The sequence below is a fragment of the Trachypithecus francoisi genome, unplaced genomic scaffold (assembly GCF_009764315.1).
Source record: "Trachypithecus francoisi isolate TF-2019V2 unplaced genomic scaffold, Tfra_2.0 Lachesis_group16, whole genome shotgun sequence".
Classification (NCBI taxonomy): Eukaryota; Metazoa; Chordata; class Mammalia; order Primates; family Cercopithecidae; genus Trachypithecus; species Trachypithecus francoisi.
The window spans coordinates 14288094-14309697 of record NW_022681461.1 but is presented as its reverse complement, the minus strand read 5'-3'; the positions used below and the strand labels follow the sequence as shown (position 1 = coordinate 14309697).

The 21604-nt window shown below is 42.0% G+C and overlaps 1 protein-coding gene across 2 annotated transcripts in view; it reads right to left on the bottom strand.

Moving 5' to 3' along the window:
• Window positions 1-21604, bottom strand: part of FRMD3 (FERM domain containing 3) — a 299022-nt gene that overhangs the window by 138302 nt on the left and 139116 nt on the right. For both annotated transcript variants that reach the window (XM_033236977.1, XM_033236976.1), the window contains exon 2: window positions 502-606. In XM_033236977.1, the coding sequence (XP_033092868.1) occupies window positions 502-606 (105 nt within the window). The remainder of the gene's footprint in view (window positions 1-501; window positions 607-21604) is intronic.

Below are 21604 nucleotides of genomic sequence, written 5' to 3'. Positions count from 1 at the left end.
CAGCTAATTTTTGTATTTTTTGTAGAGGTGGAGTTTTGCCATGTTGCCCAGGCTGGTCTTGAACTCCTGGGTTCAAGTGATCCGTTCATCTAGGCCTCCCAAAGGGCTGGGATTACAGATGTGAGCCACTGATCCCAGCCTCAATAGCTTTTTATAGTGAGTGGGGTTGGGGCGGGGGGGGGTCATTTTCTCCATAGTGAAATTTTATGTAGCCATTGTTTGAGAGACTTTAGGAAACCCTGGGTTCAAAGGGCAGAGGGACATTCTCTCCTCTAAGCAGATGGGAGCACCCTTTTTGAAAGGCCTAGGGTAACTTTTCCCTTCTACTGCTTCACCCAGTCCAGTAAGTACAGTGCCAGCCTCTTCTGCTCACACAGGGTTTCATGTGCCCAATAATATGTGAGAACAAGGGCAATGGCAGGGCTTTGAGAGGAACCTCCACAGGGCACCACAGTCTGGGTCACTCCCTGAAAATGGCTCCAGAAAGAAATCAGCTCTTACCCTTTGCTTCTCTGGGTCCACATAGCGAATGCCAAAGTAGTCCTTCTCCAGCAGGCTGTAGTAGTTGCAGATGTGGTCAATGAGAAACTGCCCTTTGGTTTCCCTCTGCAAAGGAAGCACATTTAGGTCTCAGCCAGAGCTCACCTTGTGCATCCATGCCCACAGGGAGCCTTGCTCACCACCGTGGGTCCATGCTCAGAAAAATAAATGTGCTCACTCCAGTCCCTGAAGAAGGGGCTTCCAAACTCTTTTAACCACAAATCCTCAATGAGAAATACATTTTACATTGTGAGCCATTACACACACACACACATATGCACACACACACACACACATGGAACCAAAAGGACCCCAAAAAGAGAAGCCAAAATAATCCATATGCCATTTAATTTGTCTAATGCTATTTATGACTCAGAGTACTAATTTTACAGCTCAGTAACTTGTGGAGGTCCACAGTTTGGAAACTCTCATGTAACACATACAATGGCTTAACTGCTTGTTCTAATTCCTCGGTACATATTCGTTCACTCAGTTCTCACAATGATCCTACCAGGAAGGTTCTCATTTTATATTGGAGGAAACTGAGCCACAAAGGGGTTCAGTGACTTGCCCAAAGTCACACAGCTTGAATGGAGCAGGACAGTATTTGAGCCAGGCTAACTGGCTACAGTATGTTGGCTCCTTCCGAGCCACTTTGACTCCCTGGAGCATTCGTGAGTCCACTATGGCTCTGCCAGGAGGTAGGGTCTGCTGAGTGTGGCAATGCTGTGAGTGGTAACTAAATTCCCTGGCTCTCAGCGGGAATGGTGGGGAACCTGCTTCCTTGAGCCTCAAAGCTACTGCGTCCCTTTCATAAACCAACACAGAAAGGCAGTGTGGAAGGTTCAGGGGAGCCCAGGACTAAGATCCAAAGACAGGTCTGTGTGACCTTGGGTAAACCCCCGCTGTTTCTACTTTGGTAACATAAGACAGTTGGACTGGATGATTTCTAAGTTGGTTAGGTTATTTTTCCTTCTGAAATTCTATGAGTGACAGACGTGTCAGCCAAATCTGATGAACATAAATACCACTACAACAAAAACCTCTTCACAGCAAAGACTCTTCTAAGCCCTCATCAGGATATCTGATAAGATTAATTTCTGCTTCAATCAAAGTCGCTGACAGACCCATAAAATGTTTTAGAGATGTGACCTATTAAAATACATGAAGAAATTGGAGGCATTAAGTGAGCCACTTTTTCAATCCACTAAAAATAATTTTGAAAGATCAGTTTGGTCTATGTTACATAATGATCTCTTCATTAAAGACCACTACCATCAACTCAGGAAGTTGGATGGGAAAGTCACACCTTCCAGCAAGATCTCCATTGACCACTCAAGACTCTTGAGATAATAAAATGCTGCTGTAGACAGTGCAGTGATTAGACAATGCAAGTGTGGCTGAAACAGGGGTCAATGCCTTCCAAAAAGCCTGGGATGCGCTGCACTGAGTGAAGGACTGGCACTTATAAGCACATAGTGTGATATGAAACCTCCATTTTGCTGAAATCACTTTCGAGTTTGATTTTGAATGAGCTTCAAGTTTTTAACTTCCTTCCTGAGAAACCATCTGATACAGCTCAAAAGAGACAAAACATAAAAATGGAATTTGTTTTTAAATGTCTGTAATTGCTTTTAATCCAGGAGGCTCAAATGGCAAAGCTATACCTAACAACTGAATTCAATGCCCAGAAAATAATCATTGGCTTTAGTTCCTTTTACACACATACTCTGTAATCCATTCATCTTTAAAAGGTTGCAGCATTATTCCCTCACCAAACATAACATAGGAGCTCATCATTTTATGATTGAATGGCAAAGCCCTCTTCATTAGGATTTACTATAGGGAAGTATCCCCACCATATTCCAGCTATGTGGGTCAAGGCAGTGCATTGTAATAATATGGGATTGAGCAGGCCTTGATTGCTCATGACAGATACTGCTGTCATTTTGCCCTAAAGAAGATGTTCTCAACAGCATAACAAAGATTTTTTTTAAATGATTAAACACAGCAACCAATATACACCCTCTAGCAAGATCTCCATTGACTACTCAAGACCCTTGAGAGAAGAAAATGCTGCTGTAGACTACACAGTGATTAGAGTATGCAAGCATGGCTAAAACAGGGCTCAATGCCTTCTAAAAAGCAGGTCAGGCCAATTCCCATGGTTCCAGACCACCAGGTGGATTCTAGGTCTTTGCTACTGAAGGTATAGCCTACAAACTAACACTATAAGAGAGCAGCAGCCTTAGTCTCACCTGGGAGGAAGCCTGTTGGAGACAGAATCTCAGGCACTACTTCAGCCCTGCTGCACCTGGTCTGCATTTTAGCAAGATCCCCAGGTCATTCGGATGCACATTGAAGTTTGAGAAGCATTGGTCCAGGAGGATTTCCACAACATAGGAAAAACACAAAATTTTACGTGTCTCTAGAGACCATCACAAAGCAAAGAAAAAAAAAAAAAAAGCCCCTTTTCCCTTGAGAATTGTCTCTTCCTTAACTAAGAAAAATCAGTCCTTTCCTGCCTTGGGTACACAAGCTGCCTCTGCCATTGTCAGGAGATGTCGATAGCCTTTGCAGTTCTGCCCCTTCCTCTGCATGTTGCCCAGACAGCCTCACCACCCTAAGACCTTCCATGTCTCACTGCTTAGTGCCAAGGAAGCCAGCTTATAGACCCACATCCTCCTGCCTGGAAATCCGGACAAAGTTTGTAAGCCATTTAAGTTCCTACTGTTGTCATTTTTGTGCCCTAAGCTCAGTTCTTGCACTAAACAAAAGCTTGAATACGCCCAGTACCAAAGGTTGGAAGAGTTCGTTCAGGAGTCAGGTGCATGAGTCCAGCTACTGCCCACGTACACCTCACTTCAGAAGACAGGCTGGGGAGTAAACAGTGGTTATGACCCAAACCTTGCACACACTTCCTCCTGAGCCTCCGAAGATAGAGGTTCCTTCCTTGCGGCCTAAAACCAGTGCCTGGCATGCTGGATGTTACCAGATGAATAAGAAGTCTTTGCTTTTTTCTCATAGAAAACATGAGGTCTGGTAACAAAAGGAAGCACTTTCCACAAGCCCTTTGGATGGCACAGCACTAAGAGAGAGCCCCGGACGAGACAATAGCGCCAATGTAGTGGAATTGGCCAACTTTCATGCATCTCTCTCAAGGTCTGTGTGCAGCAGTGGTTATCAAAGGTTTCAAGTAAAAGGATTTCATTTTAATGTCAGACTTATGTTGATTCTCCCACAGGATAGCAGCTACACTTGCAGTACTGATTGAGTAGAGAAAAAAATCAAGAAGCTAATTTAAATTCTTCAGAGCTCTTACCTAAATTATGTTTTATTAATCATAACAGCATTTAATACATGTGAAAAGTAGTAAGATACAAATGTGTGAGCAGGGCCTAATACGAGGGTCAGTAGGATTTGATAATCTGTGCTTAAAACCCTTATGTGCATAAGTATAGACTTTTGATGCTGTCTCTAAATGAGGTTGTATGATCTCAGAAATGCACTGACAGGGTTGAAAGAATTTGTTCAACTACACAACTTAACTTGTGTCTCTTTACTGGTCCTTATTATCTATAGTACACTGTAAATTGATTCTTTTTATAAATATCGTACCAAAATAATGTGAAGACAATTGCAATATTTTTAATGTGTTCAAATCTATAAGCCAATGCTAGCCAAGATGTGACCCATGGACCTGCCAGAACATGAACAGTGCCTGACTGGCCCTCCATGACAGCAGTCATCATCCTTTTTGGAACCAGGGACCAGTTTCATGGAAGACAATTTTTCCAAAGACAGAGTGGCGGGATGGTTTCAGGATGATTCAGGCACATAACATTTATTGTATACTTTATTTCTATTATCATTACATTGTAATATATAAGGAAATAATTATACAATTCACCACAATGTAGACTCAGTGGGAGCCCTGAGTTTGTTTTCCTGCAACTAACTGGGGGTGATGGGAGACAGTGACAGATCCTCAGGCATTAGATTCTCATAAGGAGAGTGCAATCTAGATCCCTCACCTGCACAGTTCACAAGAGGTTTGCACTCCCATGAGAATCTAATGCTGCCGCTGATCTGACAGGAGGTGGAGCTCAGGTGGTACTGCGAGTGATGGGGAGCAGCTGTAAATACAGATGAAGCTTCTTGCTTGCCCGCAGCTCACCTACTGCTGTGCAGCTCAGTTCCGCGGCCCAGGGGTTGGGATCCACTACTCTAAAAAACAAGTGCAGAAAATAAGAGCAATTTAATTCGTGTGTGTGTGTGTGTGTGTGTGTGGTGTGTGTTTTATTTTTTTTTTTTTTTTTTTTTATCTTTTCTTTTACTTTTTTTTCTTTTTTTTTTTTTTATTATACTTTAAGTTCTAGGGTACATGTGCATGACGTTTATCATGTATAACTCCCCAATGCAATCCCTCCCTCCTCCCCCCTCCCCATGATAGGCCCCAGTGTGTGATGTTCCCCTTCCCGAGTCCAAGTGATCTCATTGTTCAGTTCCCACCTATGAGTGAGAACATGCGGTGTTTGGTTTTCTCTTCTTGTGATAGTTTGCTAAGAATGATGGTTTCCAGCTGCATCCATGTCCCTACAAAGGATGCAAACTCATCCTTTTTGATGGCTGCATAGTATTCCATGGTGTATATGTGCCACATTTTCTTAATCCAGTCTGTCACAGATGGACATTTGGGTTGATTCCAAGTCTTTGCTATTGTGAATAGTGCCGCAATAAACATACGTGTGCATGTGTCTTTGTAGTAGAGTAATTTATAATCCTTTGGGTATATACCCAGTAGTGGGATGGCTGGGTCATATGGTACATCTAGTTCTAGATCCTTGAGGAATCGCCATACTGTTTTCCATAATGGTTGAACTAGTTTACAATCCCACCAACAGTGTAAAAGTGTTCCTATTTCTCCACATCCTCTCCAACACCTGTTGTTTCCTGACTTCTTAATGATTGCCATTCTAACTGGTGTGAGATGGTATCTCATTGTGGTTTTGATTTGCATTTCTCTGATGGCGAGTGATGATGAGCATTTTTTCATGTGTCTGTTGGCTGTATGGATGTCTTCTTTTGAGAAATGTCTGTTCATATCCTTTGCCCACTTTTTGATGGGGTTTGTTTTTTTCTTGTATATTTGTTTGAGTTCTTTGTAGATTCTGGATATTAGCCCTTTGTCAGATGAGTAGGTTGCAAAAATTTTCTCCCATTCTGTAGGTTGCCTGTTCACTCTGATGGTAGTTTCTTTAGCTGTGCAAAAGCTCTTTAGTTTAATTAGATCCCATGTGTCAATTTTTGCTTTTGCTGCCGTTGCTTTTGGTGTTTTAGACATGAAGTCCTTGCCCATGCCTATGTCCTGAATGGTACTACCTAGATTTTCTTCTAGGGTTTTTATGGTATTAGGTCTAACATTTAAGTCTCTAATCCATCTTGAATTAATTTTCGTATAAGGGGTAAGGAAAGGATCCAGTTTCAGCTTTCTACTTATGGCTAGCCAATTTTCCAGCACCATTTATTAAATAGGGAATCCTTTCCCCATTTCTTGTTTCTCTCAGGTTTGTCAAAGATCAGATGGCTGTAGATGTGTGGTATTATTTCTGAGGACTCTGTTCTGTTCCATTGGTCTATATCTCTGTTGTGGTACCAGTACCATGCTGTTTTGGTTACTGTAGCCTTGTAGTATAGTTTGAAGTCAGGTAGCGTGACGCCTCCAGCTTTGTATTGCAGGGGGTTCAGTATCCACACGCACACTAATAATTGTCTGAAAAATGGACAGAGAAGGTGAAAGAGAGGATACAACCCCCTTTACGCTTTGGGGCTTGTGGACTGAAGAAATCCCAAGCAGAATCCCCAAGCCTGGTAGCACAGTTTAGATCAGAGAGTCTCAAACTCTCTGTGGGAGACACCAGTACTAGATTTTGTGTGTGTGTTTTATAACAAATATTGGTCCAAAGCAGACTGGAAGAATAAAAATCTAGTACTGGTGTCTCCCACAGAGAGTTTGAGACTCTCTGATCTAAACTGTGCTACCAGGCTTGGGGATTCTGCTTGGGATTTCTTCAGTCCACAAGCCCCAAAGCGTAAAGGGGGTTGTATCCTCTCTTTCACCTTCTCTGTCCATTTTTCAGACAATTATTAGTGTGCGTGTGGATACTGAACCCCCTGCAATAATCCCATTTTCGCTCAGGGTGGAAAGTGCTAGTCTCCTGGGTATGGCAGAATACTTGACATAATTCTGGGCATCTCAAAAGGCAAATTCTCTCACTGGGCTAAAGACTCATTGATGTGGCAAACTAGGATCCATTTCAAAAGAATTTGTGTAAAACAATCACATGTCTGATTAGGGATGGCTGGGTAAGAGTGGGTTAACCATTTTGTGAGAGTGAGAAAAGTTACTTAGTTACTCTGAATCTCTACCTCCTGGTCTGTAAACTCTAAATAATGCAGTCTCTAATGGGTAACCTGAGTATTAGAGACAATGTCTGTAAATATCTTGTCGGACATATAGTAGCTTCTCAATAAATGACAGCTATATACTGTTGTTGTTTATGATGATTTTTTTTTCTTCCGATGCCCATAGTACCTTCTCTTCAAAGGCTGCTGAGTGGCGGAGTCAGTAGTAAGTCCCACCAAACACAGATGTCAGGAGAGCGTCTCATTCTCTCACAGAATGGGTTGGATTTACCACCTCACACCTTATGGAACCTAATTTTTACAATCACAAACTAGCCTACTTGTCAGAAAAGTCCACCTCTCCTCCCCACCCCAAAGTATGTACTAGGAAAACAGAAGATGCCACTGTATTCTAAACTTGTTTTCACCACTTATCAGCTGAGTGGCCTTAACAGTCTCAGAGAGATTTCGTGAGAAATCTCTCTGAGACTGTTTCTCCTTCTATAGTGGGAGAATAATGATGGTAACTTCCAGATGTATCCCCCATGAGATATTTTAAGGCTCATTCATGTATCTGTTAAACACCTATTATGCACCAGGCATTGAGATAGGGATTATAAATAAACAATGAGTGAAACCCAGAAATTTATAATCTCACAGATCTTAAAATCCTGCCCTTTGTAAAATGTGATTGAATTTTGTAAACTGCAAAGTATTATACCAATGTTAGATGTCATTACTAATAATATTAAGAATAATCTTAATCTTAAATCTTTGTCTCAATTTTACAGATCCTTTTAGATATAAGGAAGTTAAGTGGAATAGTATTTGCCTCCCAGAACTGTCCTCTGTAGATTAAAAAAAAAGTGAACAAAAGACAAAGAACTCAGTTCTTTTTTTTATTAAGTTTCATTTTCTGTTCATGGGTACATGTGCAGGTTCGTTATACAGGTAAACTTGTGTCATGGGGGTTTGTTGTACAGATTATCTCATCACCCAGGTATTAAGCCTAGTACTCATTAGTAATTTTTTTCCGATCCTCTCCTTCCTCCCACTCTCTACCCCCAACAAGTTTCCATGTCTGTTGTTCCCCTCTTTGTGTCCGTGTGTTCTCATCATTTAGCTCCGACTTATAAGTGAGAACAGGTGGTATTTGGTTTTCTGTTCCTGCTTTAGTTTGCTAAGGATAACTTTCCTTGATTATCTGCAGCCAACTGCTGATGATGCATTTACTTCAACTCCCAAGTTCAGCAGCAAAATTAAAACGACAATAAATTTGTGCTTAAAGAAAAAGAGCAAAGAAATCAATTGCCCAAGTCAGCAATAGCTTTTCTTCAATAATAAAAAAAAAAAGTCTGGCAGATTTCAGTCCCCAATTCCTAAAACTCCAAGCGAGGTTTTGTTCAGCTTTTTAGACATTGGTTAAGTGGGAAAAACAGTACCAACCCCAAAATACTGAATATATTGCTAAACCAGTTTTGAGTTTGAATAACTACCTTCAGGGATGAAGGTATGAACATAGTAATAAGAACTATTATTCATTAACATTTACTGTATATCAAGAACTTTGCTACATATTTTTCATTTGATCTCTTGACAACCCATTGGGATAGTTAATATTCTCCTCATGTTACAGACGAGGAAAAATGAACTCAGAAATTCTATATTTGTTTACAGGGATGTCAAACCGAATCTGACACCTATGCTGAATCTGTTCTAGGAACTCAGTTGGCCTATGTGCCCCCATTCTCTATGTGGAGATAGAGGAAAACAATATGAGGATTTGGGAGCAATGTCAAGTTCTCCAATTACTAGAATTTGGACACTGGCAGGAAGGAGCACTGGGTTACCCACAACACCAGGCTGGGAAAATGCAGTTTTATAAAATACAAAGCACATTATAATAGACTTCATTGGTTAACTGCTTAGCAACCATACATCCCTTTAGCTTTCTTAAAGGAACCCAGATTTTCCTCAGGTATGCATATGCATGTACACACATGCATGCACACACATGGTACAGGCATAAGCCTCAAGGAACTATGACCCAACTGCATCTGAGGGGTGTAGCTTGGTTGGTATGAGGGTAACCCCATCTCTCTTGTCTGATTGGTTCAAGAGAGGACACATGACCCAGCTTAGGCCAATGAGACATGACGCATACCTTAACAGGGCTTCTGGGATAATTCTTTTTTTTTTTTTTTTGAGACGGAGTCTCGTTCTGTCACCCAGGTTGGAGTGCAGTGGCCGGATCTCAGCTCACTGCAAGCTCCGCCTCCTGGGTTCACGCCATTCTCCTGCCTCAGCCTCCTGAGTAGCTGGGACTACAGGCGCCCGCCACCTCGCCCGGCTAGTTTTTTGTATTTTTTTTTTTTTTAGTAGAGACAGGGTTTCACCGTGTTAGCCAGGATGGTCTCGATCTCCTGACCTCGTGATCCGCCCGTCTCGGCCTCCCAAAGTACTGGGATTACAGGCTTGAGCCACCGCACCCGGCCAGATAATTCTTATTTACTCTTCTGAAAGAGCTTCAAGAAGAGACTTGCCCTTCCCTCTGGACCACACACAGAGGGGCAGTGGGATTGAGGATGAAACCCAAATATTGACAGAGAAATGGAGCCTGTGTCTGCAGACTGTAAATCTGTTAATGTGAATTGCCTTGGGGATGCCCGTGAAATTCCTTGTTATTTCAGCAAGTACAGATTGGCTTTTCTGTTTGTTGCATCCAACATTTTCACTCGGGAGAGAAGGTAAATCAATGTCTCAGGCCAAGAAGAGCTAAGAGAGAACAATAGTGCTGGTGTGAAACACAGTCGCAGAGACGGCTGACTGATGAGCCCGGGGGCAGAGTCCATTGACTCTGCTCTATGTTCTGCTGTGTTCTATTCAGTCAGCATAGTGTTAACTGAGCTGATCACGGCTGACTGATGAGCCAGGAGCAGAGTCCATTGACTCTGCTCTATGTTCTGCTGTGTTCTATTCAGTCAGCATAGTGTTAACTGAGTGATCACGGCTGACTGATGAGCCCAGGAGCAGAGTCCATTGACTCTGCTCTATGTTCTGCTGTGTTCTATTCAGTCAGCATAGTGTTAACTGAGCTGATCACGGCTGACTGATGAGCCCAGGAGCAGAGTCCATTGACTCTGCTCTATGTTCTGCTGTGTTCTATTCAGTCAGCATAGTGTTAACTGAGCTGATCACGGCTGACTGATGAGCCCAGGAGCAGAGTCCATTGACTCTGCTCTATGTTCTGCTGTGTTCTATTCAGTCAGCATAGTGTTAACTGAGCTGATCACGGCTGACTGATGAGCCCAGGAGCAGAGTCCATTGACTCTGCTCTATGTTTGCTGTGTTCTATTCAGTCAGCATAGTGTTAACTGAGCTGATCACGGCTGACTGATGAGCCAGGAGCAGAGTCCATTGACTCTGCTCTATGTTCTGCTGTGTTCTATTCAGTCAGCATAGTGTTAACTGAGCTGATCACGGCTGACTGATGAGCCCAGGAGCAGAGTCCATTGACTCTGCTCTATGTTCTGCTGTGTTCTATTCAGTCAGCATAGTGTTAACTGAGCTGATCACGGCTGACTGATGAGCCCAGGAGCAGAGTCCATTGACTCTGCTCTATGTTCTGCTGTGTTCTATTCAGTCAGCATAGTGTTAACTGAGCTGATCACGGGACTGATGAGCCCAGGAGCAGAGTCCATTGACTCTGCTCTATGTTCTGCTGTGTTCTATTCAGTCAGCTAGTGTTAACTGAGCTGATCACGGCTGACTGATGAGCCCAGGAGCAGAGTCCATTGACTCTGCTCTATGTTCTGCTGTGTTCTATTCAGTCAGCATAGTGTTAACTGAGCTGATCACGGCTGACTGATGAGCCCAGGAGCAGAGTCCACTGACTCTGCTCTATGTTCTGCTGTGTTCTATTCAGTCAGCATAGTGTTAACTGAGCTGATCACGGCTGACTGATGAGCCCAGGGCAGAGTCCATTGACTCTGCTCTATGTTCTGCTGTGTTCTATTCAGTCAGCATAGTGTTAACTGAGCTGATCACGGCTGACTGATGAGCCCAGGGCAGAGTCCATTGACTCTGCTCTATGTTCTGCTGTGTTCTATTCAGTCAGCATAGTGTTAACTGAGCTGATCACGGCTGACTGATGAGCCCGGGGGCAGAGTCCATTGACTCTGCTCTATGTTCTGCTGTGTTCTATTCAGTCAGCATAGTGTTAACTGAGCTGATCACGGCTGACTGATGAGCCCGGGGGCAGAGTCCATTGACTCTGCTCTATGTTCTGCTGTGTTCTATTCAGTCAGCATAGTGTTAACTGAGCTGATCACCGCTGACTGATGAGCCCGGGGGCAGAGTCCATTGACTCTGCTCTATGTTCTGCTGTGTTCTATTCAGTCAGCATAGTGTTAACTGAGCTGATCACGGCTGACTGATGAGCCCAGGAGCAGAGTCCATTGACTCTGCTCTATGTTCTGCTGTGTTCTATTCAGTCAGCATAGTGTTAACTGAGCTGATCACGGCTGACTGATGAGCCCGGGGGCAGAGTCCATTGACTCTGCTCTATGTTCTGCTGTGTTCTATTCAGTCAGCATAGTGTTAACTGAGCTGATCACGGCTGACTGATGAGCCCAGGAGCAGAGTCCATTGACTCTGCTCTATGTTCTGCTGTGTTCTATTCAGTCAGCATAGTGTTAACTGAGCTGATCACCGCTGACTGATGAGCCCAGGAGCAGAGTCCATTGACCGCTGTGACACTATCTATAGTGTTTTGGTGTTTTAGAATGGGGAGACTGTACATAAAATCTGGATGCTGGCTGCCATTGAAAAGCTGGAGGGTTCAGAAGCTGGACCCTAAAGGTGTGGTTGGCTTCTTCTTTCCCTGGAAAATAAACTCTGCAGTCCACCACATTTTCGCCTTCCCTGTTGTCTTCTTCTTCCATTTCCCTCAATTCCTTGATCGCTGGAGGTACTTGAGTTTACAATCCCTAATCTGAGGCAATAACGGAGGTCTCAGAAAGTGATACTTGAAAGAACTTTCCTTGGAAGTACATCCTCAGAGCCAGGAAACATCCTCAGTGGACACAGCTTTGGGCTGCCCTCTAAAGTTGCCCAACAACTGGGGTCCTAGGACACAATGGAGGAAGAAATACCTAACACAGAACAGAGACATGGGAGAGGCTCACTGGAATGAAGTAAGCAGGCAAGGGCTGGAGGAGTTGGAAGCACAGCCCCAGGATGGTGGGAACAGTTTGCTCTGGGGTTGGCACTGTTCCTCCAGGACTCCTCTATGACAAACAGAAGTGGGAGCTGTGAGGCCTCATTTCCTAGTTATGAGGGTGGTGAGGTTCTTGTTCAAAGGGCTCTGTTGCTTGGCGCCTTATGCCTGCAGAAGTTGCTTTTGAGAAGGGACAGCCTTCATAAATGTACATCTGGGAAAGAACAGAATTGTCTCTGGTGATTCCTCTACCTGGAAGGAAAAATACAATCATCTGAATGCCAAGAAACTCCATGAGGAGCTTCTAATCAATTACAAGGCCCTTAACAGGAACTAAATGCTCAGTTTGCTGCTAGGATTATGTCTTCTAGGGACAGATGGCTACATTTCTCTGGTGAATTAAGGGCCTTGATTCATTTACCTTCATAGGCAGATGAATAAAGAACAGTAATGAGAAACTGATGAACTAAATAGTCTGCTTTTATTGTCAAGAACAAGCATTTATTAATATAAGAAAGATTGTAGCTTGATTGAACAACATAAAAATGCTCTGTTAATATTCTGCTATAAAATACTCAAGCCTATTTGTGTAAATTCACACATTTTGTTATGTTAGGGACCACAGCTTTAACAAAAACTGCATCTCTTTAATAAGAAAACCTTTATTAAACAGCAAGTAATATATTGCTTTGTTAACAGTAACTGGTACTGTTGCAAACTGTAACTGGTATTCTTCCTATTGCAAACAGTAACTAGTATTAGATATTGAGCTGTGACATCGATTTCAAAAATTACATCATCCCAAGAATATGAGAGTAATATTAAAGCTATTTAAATGGGAGATGAATGTAAAGAAAAACAAAAATAGAGGAACCACTCATGGTTGAATCTGTGGTTCCCACACAGAAATTAAAAGTTTCTTTGATTTGCATTGTCCAAATATTTTCAAATGGATGGAAGATAAATCCAAGATTTGGGAAAAATGAAATGTGTAATTCTGAATACACATCTGTTTTAGAGTAATAATCAGTAGCTACAGCTAAGATAATTGAAAATATAGGCAAATTTTATTAAAGGCATTTTTGTGCCCAGTAAGTATTCAGAAGTTCGTGGAGGATTATGACTATAGTAGTGACCTAAAAAACAGAAAATAACAACAAAAACAATACCAGGGCCAGCTACCCATGAGGGGAAAATAAAATCAATAGTTGCCTGAAAGTGAGAACTGGATGCAAAAATAAAGGCAAAGACATGAGCAGCCAACTTACCCAGCCAGGCCCAGTGATAGAGAATGAAAACCCAACTGCTTATCCAATGCCCATGGTAGCCCCTACATGCTATGAGAAGACAGAAATACAGTCAACATCACAGCAAGAGGCTTAATAGTAGCAAAGCTAGAGAAGGCAAAAGAGTCCTAAGGAAGAAAGACAAAGAAATAGTGCATTCAGGAGAAGATGAAGCAGCCAGAATAGATTGGTCCCTCTATCACCTGAATCCTCAACAGTGTCTTCTGAAGAAGTGTCATAGTTGAATTATCAGTCAAGGTACCTCGGAGTTAGTAACGTTTGCCTCTTTTTGCTTTTCTTCTGGGCGTTTTCTGCCTCCATTACCCCTACTGTGTTCTGTGGCTTTCATTCTAAAAGATGCCTGGTGGATCTGTTCCTAGTCATTCGGTCATTTCTGTTCTGACTGGCACATAGGTCCATCCCAATGCTTAGGGAATCATATTTGATTTGTCAGCTCTTCTTAGCAGTTTTTGCCACAGCCTAGTGTTCAAAAGGTTCTTCCTTCTCCACCTTTTTCTTCTTCTTGTTGTTTAAGGATTTCGTGCCAGGTCCAGTTCTTGAAAGCACTCACATCAGAATAATCTGGAAGATTTGCAATTTGAATCTTTTCTAAGATTTTAACAAAGTGAGTGTTTTTTCTTCATGCTAAGGCTAAGGCTCAAAGAAGCTAATTAACTTACCCAAAGTGAACAGAGCTAGAAACTGGTAGAGTAAATATTTAAACCTGGGTCTGCTATATTTGGTTATTATAACCACATTTTTAAACTGTTAAAAAGAAATAAATAACTTCCTCAACTTGATAAAGAACATCTATTTAAACCCTATAGCTAACATCATATTTAATAGTGAGAAACTAGATGTGTTTCCCTTAAAATAGGGAACAAGGCAAAAATGTCCTCTCTTACCACTTCTTTTCAACACCATACTGGAAGTCCTAGCTAATGCAACAACACAAGAAAAGAAAGAAAAAGGAAGGGAAGGGAAGGGAAGGGAAGGGAAGGGAAGGGAAGGGAAGGGAAAGGAAGGGAGGGAAGGGAAGACAGGAGAGAAGAAAAGAGAAAAGAAAAAGGTATATATATTGGGAAGGAGGAAATAAAAATTTCTTTGTTTGCAGATGACATCAGTTGTTCTCACTGTCTATGTAAAAAATATCAAAGAATCTACCAAAAAAAAAAAAAACCCACTCCTGGAATTAATAAACTAATAAGTGCGATGTTGCAGGACATAAAGCTAACATGCAAAAGTAAATTGTTTTCCTATAGACCAGCAATGAACAATTGCAAGTTGAAATTAAAAACAAAAGACCATTTATATTAGCACCCCAAAAAATGAAATACTTAGGGATAACTCTAACAAAATATGTCCAAAATCTATATCAGGAAAACTACCAAAATTTGGATGAAAGAAATAAAAGATCTAAATAAATGGATATTCTAGTACCCATGAACAGAATAGAAAAACTCAATATTGTGAAAATGTCAGTTCTTTTCAACTTATTCTATAGATTCAATGCAAGCTCAATCAAAATCCCAGTGGGATACTGACAGTCAGATTCTAATGTTTTGTGAAAAGGCAAAAGATTTAGAGTGGCCAACACAGTATTGATGACAAACAATATCAGAGGACTGATGCTACCCAGCTTCAAGACTTACTATAAAGTTACAGTGATGAAGACAATGTGGTATTAGCAAACGAACAGGCAAATAGAACAATGAAACACAATAGGGAACTCAGAAATAGACTCACACAGATATAGTCAACTGATTTCTGACAGAAAGTCCCCAAAGGGTAAAATATATTTTTTTAATTTATCCTGACCACAGTAGCTGAGACAAGATTTTAAGCAAAGTGCTTTCAGAAATGAGCTATCTTTATTAATCAATGCTTCCTGAACATAAATACATCTTCATTTAATATCTGCTTCTTTTTCTTAGTCTAGTCTATGATCTGGAATATTTGCTTCTCTAACAAGCCTTGTGAAACAGAAAGGCCAAACTCTCTGGGATTCACCATCTCCCTGAGCCACACCAGGAGATACTAGCATCACCTCCTCTTCTTCTCAGATTCCTAATTAGCAAGCATTCCCTTAGAACTTCCTTAGTGTCTGGTGCTATGTACTATATTTAGATTTCCTCAACTATCCATTGGATTTCATCCACATAAGCCCCAGGAGCTAACTGCTTTCCCATTTTCAAGAAGAGGAAGATAAAATTTAGGGTGGTTTGATAACTTGCCCAAGGTCATATGGCAAGCAAATGGCAAAATGTAGGTTTGAACTCAGGTCTCTCAGAGTCCAAAAAGAAAAGACTAGAATTATTAACCATTAGGGAGCAGCCTAATGTTCATATTGTTAAAAGTAGAATCACAGAATGTTGGAGGTACTATAGAGATAATCTTATCCAATCTCTTCATTTCAGAAATGGGGAAACTGAGACCCAGAGAATTTTAGATGAAATAATACAAATTAGTGTTGGAATTGAGATTTCAAATCAAGAACTGGAGCCAAGATATACCAGTCAGGATAGGCTAGATTAAGCTGCAGTAACAAAGAATTCCAAAATGTCAGTGAGTTAACACCACAGAGGTTTATTTCTCACTTAGTATGCATAGCCAATGCATATTGGCAGGGGAGAATTCTGCTCCTAATCTTTTTGAGATGTGAAGGGATTAAGGATTCCTCTTAACAGCTGTTTCAACAGTCAACACAGCAGCAGGAAAGGAATGTGGTGAGTCTCACCCTGGCTTCTAAACATTCTGCCTGGAAGTGACATGCATCACTTCAGTTTGTTGGCCAAAATAAGGTACATATCTTGCCTAATTTCAGAGAGCTAAGGAAGCAAAATTCCACCATTTGCCTAAAAGGATGAAATAAAGAATGCTTACAAATAATCCTAATACCAATCACACTAGGGCTCAGTCCAACACTGGGTTTAATTAGCACAACATGCTGGATTGGCCCTCCACAAAACTATTCTTTAAATATGCACCTAAAATAATGTTGTCACCCATTTTACAATCCTTACAAATATGCCTCAGGCATTTCTATAATAAATCCTAAACTACTATGTGCATTTTAAGGCATTCCATGAGTTTAGAGTTCATGGTCTAATTGGAATTGCTTGTGGATCATATTTTTTAAATGATTTGTCAGTATAGAGCTCCAAGAAAAATATAGCAACAGTCAATTAGGAGCTGACATTCACACCCAGAGAGCAAAGAGATGGCTTCTGCTTGTGGAATTCTTGATGCACCAGTAGCCTAATAAGGAAGATAGAATTCCTCCTGAAACTGCATACAGGATGGCTACCCTGAGCTCAACAGTCAAGGAAAATAAACTAACCAACCTGTCGGTCCAATTAAGCATAGAACCCCTGCATACTCTGCCTGGCAAGCGCCTTGGGCTGAGGGATTCTTCAGTTTCTGAGAATCATCTGACAATACAGCTCTTGGCCTCACTAGGATGATGGGGCCAAGCAGCCTGACCAAGAGTGGATGAATGGTTTATGGAGAAATTTAGAAATGCATTACCATTTACACAGTTAGCTAGACTTTGCTGGGGTAGGGGGAAAATGTCCTCACGCTGGGCCAATAAGAAAGGAAAACTAAAAAAGGACAGAGAAATGAAGATAAGAGAAGGAGATTATATACATGCAGCCTTAAAATAACCATAGGAGTCCACATGGATCAGCCTCAGCAGGGCTCAGACACATTTTTAAAGTGAAACAGGTCAGTAGCAAAAATACTTGAAAAGAAATTCAAATGTTCATTATTAGTTTTCAAGGAACATTAAAGAGAGTCTACGGTCTAAGCCACAGTAACATTCCCCAAAAGCTCTTTAGCCAATTCAAATTTTCTCATAGCCTGGAGATGCTACATAGACTCTCAATTTTCTTTCTTTCTTTTTTTTTGAGATGGAATTTCGCTCTTGTTGCCTAGGCTGGAGTGCAATGGCGCGATCTCGGCTCACTGCAACCTCCGCCTCCTGGGTTCATGTGATTCTCCTGTCTCAGCCTCCCGAGTAGCTGGGATTATAGGCACCCGCCTCCACACCCAGATAATTTTTGTATTTTTAGTAGAGATGGGGTTTCATCGTATTGGTCAGGCTGGTCTCGAACTCCTGACCTCAGGTGATCCACCTGCCTCAGCCTCCCAAAGTGCTCGGATTACAGGCATGAGGCACCACGTCCAGCAAGACCCTTGATTGTCAAAAACTCCAAATTCCCTCCCGCAGGCCAAACCCACAAGGCACTATCTTTTCTCTCCACATCCCTAACTTCTCTAATGGTAGCTTTATTTTGCAAGAAGAAATCACCTTTCCTCTCTAGGAGACAAGAGGAAGGAGAAACGGGAGACAGGCAGAAGGTGGCTTGAATACACATGTGTGCTTGAAACTGCTGGGATAATGTTTTAAAGGATCTTCTGCAGTGCTTCAAAGCATATCACAGTTATACTTGGTGTAGCTTGCCTAGGAAGCATCCTGAGAAGGTTGAGAAGGCTGGGAGTGTAACAGGCTGAAGGAAGAGAGGAGACCCCATTAGACGATGGAGTTAGCTCCAGAATGTCTTCCACTTCATTGGTATACATGTGGCTCGACACAGCCACACCACAGGAAATTACAGTCTAGTGTAGTTCACATAAGTAATATGACAGAGGCCATAACAATAATAGAAATCACAGCTGCAAATTATTGAGCACTAACTACAAATGAGGGCCTGTGCTGAGTGCTGCACAGAGATTATGTCATTTACCCTTCCAGCAACCCTAGCACCAGCCTTATTTGGATGAATGACCTTCTAGAAATGTATGACTTCCATCCACCTTTATTTCTAATTCCTTCAAGCTACATTTCTCCCCTCTCAAACCCTACTCCTTATTTCCAGGCCAGCATGGCCCACAACTCCACCCTGTGAAGGCCCTAATGTCTCATTTCAATAGTGTCATACCCGAAGGTTTCCAGTAGTCCAGCAATTAGCAGGCCTGTGGCCCACACAGCTGCTGGAATTCCTAAAACAACTGCTCTGTGTGCAGCAGGAATTCCTGAGTGTGCGCACACACACACACACACACACACGCAGGCATGCACATAAGAACGATTTGTCACAAATATTTAAAGACTGGAAGATGTAGGCTCGGCTCCCTGGCTATCACACCTACCCCTTTCTTCAAGCGATTAGTCACTAAGGAGGAAAAACATCTTGGTTATATTTACATCTCTTGTGACTACACAGCAACTCAAGCTGAGGGTATTTCATTTTTATGAAACTAAAAATGTAGAGGATGATTGATGTGAATTTTAATCGCCATTATCAGCTATTACAAGCCAGCTTTCTTCTTTAAGCCTCCTCTGCCTTTTTTTTTTTACTCTTTGAGGCAGACTGCGGCTTCCTGAAGGAAGGAAAATATCACATCCAATCTACCAGCTCTTTATTTCTAAAGAACATTTTCACCCATTGTTTAGAAATGCATCATGGCAGAGCCTGATGGCACTGCATAAACCCACAAGAATGCACAGAAATGCATGCTAAAAATGGGTGCAAAGTGAGAGCCCCTTTCAGGGATGCACTCGTAAGAAGTTACGTCAAGATATTCCAGACAAATATAAAATGAAAAAAAATAGACAGAATAAACCATTTTTGTTAAACTCAGACGTTTTATGTTTGTGTGTATATTTATATGTACACACTCATACATACATACACATATAGACAACAAGTAAAGATTGGAAGGCTAAAAAGCGAAACGTTCTTCGGGATATTTGTGAGAGTTAAGAGTTAGGTTATTTTTAGGTTTTTCTTTGTGTCTTTTTATTTGCATTTTCTAGCTTTCCTACAAACAACAAGCATTGGGTTGCTTATCAGTGTAAAGGTAATGTGTTTCTTTTTCACCGCACAGGACACTGGCTTACTCTCTGAGGGGACACACAGCCTATATTCCCAAGGGCTGATGGACTAGAGGTATCCTTAAGACTCACAAACCAGAATTCCAGTTCTCACGTTATCTAGAAGTACTGCTTCCTTTTCATTTTGGAGAGCAGAGAAGAAAGAGACGATGGGCTGAGTGAAGACAGACCATCTCTGATCTTAAAGTTCCATTTCTGGGACTCATTGTAGAGGCCCCTTCAAAACATTACCCCAGTAGTTTTAAGCACAAGTGCATGGTAGAATGTCCTGCCTCTGCCAACTAACAGCCCTCGGCAATTTATTAACCTTTCTGGGCCTCCCAATGCCCAGGTGTGCAACAGTAGGCTGCACTGGATAATGGTGAAGCTCCGCCCCAGACCCAAGCTGAGGCGGTTCTGGGTTTCCACAGCGCCATGTTAGCAGAGTGCCACCCTGGCTGTGTCCCAGGGCTTACAGTGATCCAGTTACATCTGAACCCAACCAGCTGGGTCCCCTAAACGTTATATCATGGGATGAGGAAGGAGCGGTTCTGGGATACGGAGAGAAGGTATTGAAAGTGTCCATCATCGCCCTCCAAGCCCATGCCTGCAGTGAGGCTGGGATCAGAGCTGGCAGAGGTTTTTAGTTTGACAGTTAGTTGGAGTAGGGCTGAGCTGCATAATTGGTTCTTACTTTCTGTCCTGACGAAAATTCTGCCAATTTTACTCGGTCATGGATTAAAGCAAACAGTAACTTATGTTTCATTTCACATAGGCAGTTTCTTTTTTTTTTCCCCCCCGGCAATTCTATCACATTCCATTCTCCCTTCCTACTGCCCCTCAGCATATACACTGAGAATCTGGCTGTGCCACTAATGTAAGGCAGCTGGGGTTAGGAATCAGAAAGCAGATAAACAGCATTGCTAAGGAGCTGCAGGAGTCTTCGGATCTCACAGAGCACAGAAAGTAGTCCTCTGAGTCTTCTACCTCCAGTCACCTAACACCAATCTTCCCTGCTTCCCCTCCCTCCCTCCACCCACACCTCCTAGTTCCCATCTCTTTCTGTGAAGGGCCTCCCAACCTTTCCTTCCCATCATCATGGCCAAAAGTTAGAAGATGAGAAGGAGAAAAGTCAAAGGCTACTAGAGCCAAGGAATTCCTCACAATGAACTGCAGTGTCTGGAGGACCAGTTGGGTAGCCTTGCTCCGGGTCTCCACTGCAGAACTTACACATATATGCTTTGTGCACACAAAGAAAAACAGAGGCCCAAAGATTCCAGCTAGGGCTCTTAGGATGGAGGAAAGTTCCCACAGGTAACTCACTGGTTAATTTTAAAGAGCTCAGGAAAGGAAGGAAGGATGGCTTTTTCTCTTGTGAGTCAAGAAAAGGTCCTGATGATAACCCTCCCAGATCAGAATGCAACTTTCAACCCACGAGTGCTGCTCCCCCAAGTTATATGCGTCATCTCAGAGAGTTGGTTCCTTGCCATTGGGCAATTAACATGTTGCCAATGGGTCCTTATTTGGTGGTCAGTAAATGTTAGCCAGCATCGGTGAGGACACAGCCCACAGAAGAGAGCAGAGAAATCCAGAAATGTAAACTGTATGTATCTCTTCTTCAAGTTGCTGGATTTTATTTTGTTGTTGTTTTCTGTTTTATTTTCCACATTTTCCTCCAGTTTATTTTATCACTCCAAATACTCCGCAAAAAGCCTCACCACCATGGTTGGTTTCACTCTTGCCATTCCCCTGTGTGAACAAAGCGCTTCTCGCCACCTATCAGAATTTTGTTATCGATGTGTTCACCTGATCCTAGCAGAGAGTTTGCTGCAGATCCTGCTTCTGCGTGAGAGGCCTCACAGACTCCCCACACCCTCGCTGACCTCTCTGTCCTCTGACCTCACTTGGAAATGGATGGAATACTGTCACAGTCATTTCTCATGATGGTGTAATTCCAGTTTTTATCACTTATCTTAAGCTTCCTTTTCTCAATTGAACTTATTTTTCATCACATTTTTCATCATACTTTACAGGATAATTTGTACACACAGTAAGTACTTGGTACAAATATTCATGAAACCATAATGAGGCACCATTTTTACCTATCCACTTTCCAAATCCAAAAATTCTAAAAAATGGCCAACCCCAGCAAGGATATAATAGTGGAATTGCATACTACTAGAAGTCTAAATTATGGGAGAAAATTGTGTAGATATAATTTAGGGAATTTTTAATCTCTATATTTTCCTCCAGGCTCCACTTCCACTTTAAAAAGGC